The following is a 4,900-nucleotide window of genomic DNA, read 5'->3' as shown; positions in this document are numbered from 1 at the left end:
CTCCCTCCCTCCCTCCCTCCCTCCCTTCCTCCTTTCCTTCCTTCCTTCTTCCTTCCTTCTTCCTTCCTTCCTTCCTTCCTCTATCTAACTGGATAAACATTTACGGGGTCCTTCCCTGTTCCAGAAAACTTGATCACCTTAGCTGGTGGTGTCAGACTCCTCCCCTGCCAATAAGACCTCTGGCAAGGACTAAGCATGCAAGGCTTTCAGAGCCTGTTCGTATTACCAGTCACAGAGACATCACAAAGACAGAAAACAAGAAAAGACACAAGGACTTACCTGGGACATGGGTGTTCAGTAGTCCCTGGAAAAATGTCCAGCCAGCTATGCGGATATCACTAAAATCACCCCCTTTCCCTTTGCTTCTTCCTTAACTGGTATGCAGGTCCTGGACCTGGAGCTGCCACCTAGTCCCCCTGTCACTGAGGTCGCCACTCCAGAGCCGGGCATCTACCATGGGATCTGTGAGTATCCTCTCCTGGGTCAGTGTCAGGTGGAAGGAGGACCTTCAGGGGCCAGGGAAAGTCATGGTCACTTGGGGTGGGGTCTCCTGAGACAGTCAGACAAGCTGTACACCACACAGAGATGCAGGCCGTGGGGCAAGCCGGGGCTGAAACCAGCATGAGCAAAGAAAACCTGCTTTCTCTTTGCCCCAGGTCTCCAGAGTTTTAAATGTTGGTGACTAATTTTATAATATTTTAAAACACCTCATGAGCCAAACAAAACACGTGTGTGTTCAGCCAGCTGGCTGCCAGTTGGTGGCCTCAAGCAAATCCCATCTGGGTTTCACCGTGTCTGTTCTTCTCTCGTCTTTTCCCATTTGACCTTCCAGCCGGTTCCTCCCTTGCTCGACGCTCAGGCCAGCACCTCGGCCTGCATCCTGGGAATCTTCAGGCCAGAGGTCGAAGCTGACTGTGACCTCCTCCCTCCCGATCCCTGTTAACAAGGCTCTGTCACTCACCTGCTCCTTTTTCTTGCCTCCCGTGTGTGTTATCCGCTTCCATTTATCTTCCGACAATAAGAGATGTGCCGTGCCATGGTCACGCTCTCTCTCCCCCCACCTTCCACCATCATCTCCAGAATGAAGCCAGAATCTCTCAGTTCGGCCTTATCTTTGCTACACTCCTTCCCACACCCATCTCCTGAGCCCGCCTGCAGGCTTCTGTACAAGCTGTGCCCTCATCTGGTGCGCCCGCCCTCTGTCCCTGCCTGTTGAAGGCTGACCGTCACTGACTGGGTTCCCAGAGAGCAGACTCTGAGATAGAGTTTATTGGGTCGAGCTCTTGGGAGGACAGGGAGCAGGACTGGGCAGAGAGAGAAGCTGAGTCATAGCACACTCACGTCAAGGCTTCTGCCAGCTCCTCAGGGACGTCTGGAGCTGAGACAGCCCCTTGGAGTTGTCCTGGGCTGAGTGAGGGGCGGAGACTTTATATGTCCATATCAATGTGTCACTGGATATGGGCTGCCCCTGGAAAGGGCAAGGCCAAGGGCGGTCACAAGTGGGGGACTCGGCTGCGAGCTGTCAGTGACCAGCACTCCCAGCTGCTGGGGGACGGAGTCCTTCAGGCCTGGGTGTGGGAGGTGGCGTCTGTGTTGGGCCCCACGGCATCCTCCATACCCCCTTCCTAGGGCCCCGAGGCAACCCCAGCTCCTTCCCAGGAGCTCTTCCCCATGTGCCCACTGAGAATTAATCTCTCCCTCACTTACCCCACAAAGACCAATTACCTCGTAGAAAAGAGGGAGATGCTTATTTTGAATCCTTGCAGCCCCTTACATTCCAGGACACTCAACTACATTAGAACAACAGAGCAATTTAAAGAGCCAGCCTGATGTAGGCGAGAGCTGGCTCGAGGCTTGGTTTCATCTCCCATTCAGGCACTGTGCGGGGCTTGCCCCGTCTTATCTCATTGAATCCTCACAGCTCTCATTCTCTCCATTTTCTAGATTATATTAGGAAACTGAGGCTCAGACAGATTGAGTAGGCTACCTAGGGTCACACAGCTGGTACTAAGGCCGTGAATGGAACCAAGCATGCCTGAACTCAAAGCCCATGTCCTCGCTACTCAACATACTGTCATAGGGCTCACGCTGAGAGACAGCCTCACCGCAGGTCCTCGCGAGAAGTCGGCCTCCCCCGCAACTGTGAGGTCCGGGAAGACAGCAATCATGGCTTGTTGTCTGGTCTCCCCTACTGTGGTCAGGATTATTCTTCTTCCTCCAATTTTTTTTTATTTTTGGTGGACAATGGAAATGAATTCAAACTGAGTTAAGCAAAAAAAAAAAAAAAGGCAATTTATTGGTTTATGTAACTAAAAAGATTTCTAGTTTCCCATACAGCTGGATCCAGGTGTGCAAATGACGGCATCGAGCCTTGCCGTCTCCCTCCATCTCTCTGCCCTGTTTTGTTCTCGCTTGCCCTTCTCCATTCAGACTCTGTCCACAAGGGAGCTCCTGGGAGCTCTGGGCTCACATTCATGCTTCTACATGGCCGTCCCAACTAAAAGAGAATTTCTACTTCCCAATAAGTCCAACAATCATCCCAGAATTACATCTCCTTGGCCTGGCTTGGATCACATGCCCCAACATTCTTAAACCAATTCCTGTGGCTACCAGGACTGGGAGGGAGGGAGGTCTGAGATGGAAAATGTGGATCGGCCAGGCCTGGGTCAGGGGCCCATTGCTGGAGCCAAGGATAGGGGTCAGCCACCCAAGCAGTGCTCTGGAGGGTATCAGAGTGCCGTAACCAGAGAGAAAGAGAGACAGCTGGCCAGCCAGAAGCAGCCACTGTCCCCTTCATCTTATGATTTCCCTAAAGATGCTGTCTGTAAATGTCTTTCCCACTGAGCCAGCTCTTGACCTTTCTCAGATATGTGATTTCAATGCCTTTGGGAGCTCTGCTTTGGAGTAGAGCTCAGAGAGACCTTTTTTGCTGCAAGAAAAGTGTAATTTCCCTGCTCTCTACTAAAAACCTCTTGACCAAGTACCTCTGCACGTTCTGAAGCCTGTGATTTCTGAATCTCTCTTCTCTGAGCCTTTGACTTTTTCCTCACTGTATCCAAAATCCTAAACCACCTTGACCAACCTGTGCAAATGGGGAGAGCTTTGGTGCAGTCACCTGGGGGCTGGATTGGGCTTGGTAAAAACAGCCGATCCTGTCAGTGTTTTGAAAGGGGATATACGACTTGCTTATTTACAGATGGCACTGGTTTTGGACGTTTTGCAGATATCAGCAGTGATGAATAGGAAAGGAACTGAGAGAGTTGAAACATGGACAAGGAGTAACAAAATTAATTTCCATGTATATAAATACTAATTGATACACCAGAGGGGAATGCATATGGAACATGGATATTAGCTCAAACAGAAGTCTTGTTCAAAGCAGCCCCAAATTAGATAGCCTCGCAGAGCATCTTGCCAGGCAAACAAAGGGACTGCGACTTGTTTCAACAAAGGGAGCTGGCAGTTCTCTGACACTGATCCCCCTCATCCAGATCTTCTCCCTCCTTCACCTCCAGGCCTTTTTCATCTCAGGGTGGTACCCACAGCCACTCTGTCACTTGGGCCACAAACATTTTCTTTTTCCCTCATTCCACACAGGCCATTAAGAATCCTGGCAATGCTGTGTCCAAAACAGATGCTGAATCTGTCCCCTTCTCTGTTTTCACTTGCCACCCTTGTTCAGGCCATTGGTACTGCAGTGCCCTAGAGAGTCCAACCCGTGTGTTTTCCGAGGTGCAGATCAAATCGTGTCACTCCCCTGCTTCAAAATTTAACCCTTCAGCAGCACCGCATCGCAGAGAAGAATGTCCAGATAGGATCTAGCCCCTGCCTAACCTTTGGATCTCATTTTCCTCGACCTTCTCCCTCTGTCACTTGGTTCTCACCAAGGCCTTTGCCCTTGCTGTCTTCTCAGCCAAGAATGTTCTTCCAGAAACGCTGAAAAATGGCAGCATCTTCTCATCACCGAGGTCTCAGCTCACATGTCACCCCCTCAGAGAGGCCCGCTGACCGCCCCTACGACTACTCAGTCACTCCCGAGCCCATCTCTTTTCTCTTTTTCGTGGTATTCATCACTCTCTGGAACTATCATATTTGTTTGTTTGTTAGGTGTTTATTGTGTGTCTTCACTGCAATGGAAGCTCCTAGAGAGATTTTTGCTGTCAGGGCTTGGTACCTAGTGGAAGATCAATATTTGTTTCCCATTAACTATGAATTTGGTGAAACTCGATGATTTCCCTTTGATTAATTTACCTGCAGATATTTACCGAAGCCTACTCTTCAATCAATCATTTATTTAAAAAGAAAAAAGCCTTTACTGACCATGTTTTTCAGATCCTTTTCTAGGCTCTGGGGATACAGTAGTGAACAAAGTCAACAGAGTCCCTGCCCTCAGGGAGCTTCCAACTTAGTGGCAAAGACTAATAAAAACCAGTTAGCAAGTACGTGTAGAATATATTTTCAGGTAGTAATAAGTGCTGTGACAAAAAATAGAGTAAGGAGTGATGGGGAAGTGGTGCTATTTGAACTCGGGCGGTTAGGGAAGGCCTCTCGGAGGAGATGACATTTGGAGAGAGACTTGTGATGAGAAGGAGTGTATCAGTTAGCTTTTGCTGCTGAACTAACAAACCCAAACTTTATGCTTAGTACAGCCACCAGTTAGTCATGATTGGCTCATAATTCAGTGACTTGGCTGGGCTGGGCAGTTCTTCTCATCTGAGCTGGCATTGTTGGGCCTGCTCATGTGTCTGGTCAGCTGGCAGATGGGCTGGCAGCTAAATGATCTCGAATGCCTTCAACGTCCGGCAGTTGAGAGGCTGTTGGCCAGAGTGACAGGGCGACTAGGCCTGTCACCTGTCACCTGGCTCTTTCACATGGCAAGACTCCAAGTGTGGTGAGAGAG

General features: G+C 49.8%; 1 protein-coding gene across 1 annotated transcript in view; it reads left to right on the top strand.

Annotated features, from left to right (window-relative positions):
* Window positions 1-4,900, top strand: part of KIAA0556 (KIAA0556 ortholog) — a 179,175-nt gene that overhangs the window by 154,683 nt on the left and 19,592 nt on the right. Inside the window, exon 19 of the mRNA XM_011376974.2 lies at window positions 325-464. Within this exon, the coding sequence (XP_011375276.1) occupies window positions 325-464 (140 nt within the window). The remainder of the gene's footprint in view (window positions 1-324; window positions 465-4,900) is intronic.

Source organism: Pteropus vampyrus, unplaced genomic scaffold, assembly GCF_000151845.1.
Source record: "Pteropus vampyrus isolate Shadow unplaced genomic scaffold, Pvam_2.0 Scaffold303, whole genome shotgun sequence".
In the NCBI taxonomy this organism is placed as follows: domain Eukaryota; kingdom Metazoa; phylum Chordata; class Mammalia; order Chiroptera; family Pteropodidae; genus Pteropus; species Pteropus vampyrus.
This window is presented reverse-complemented; position numbering and strand designations above follow the sequence as displayed.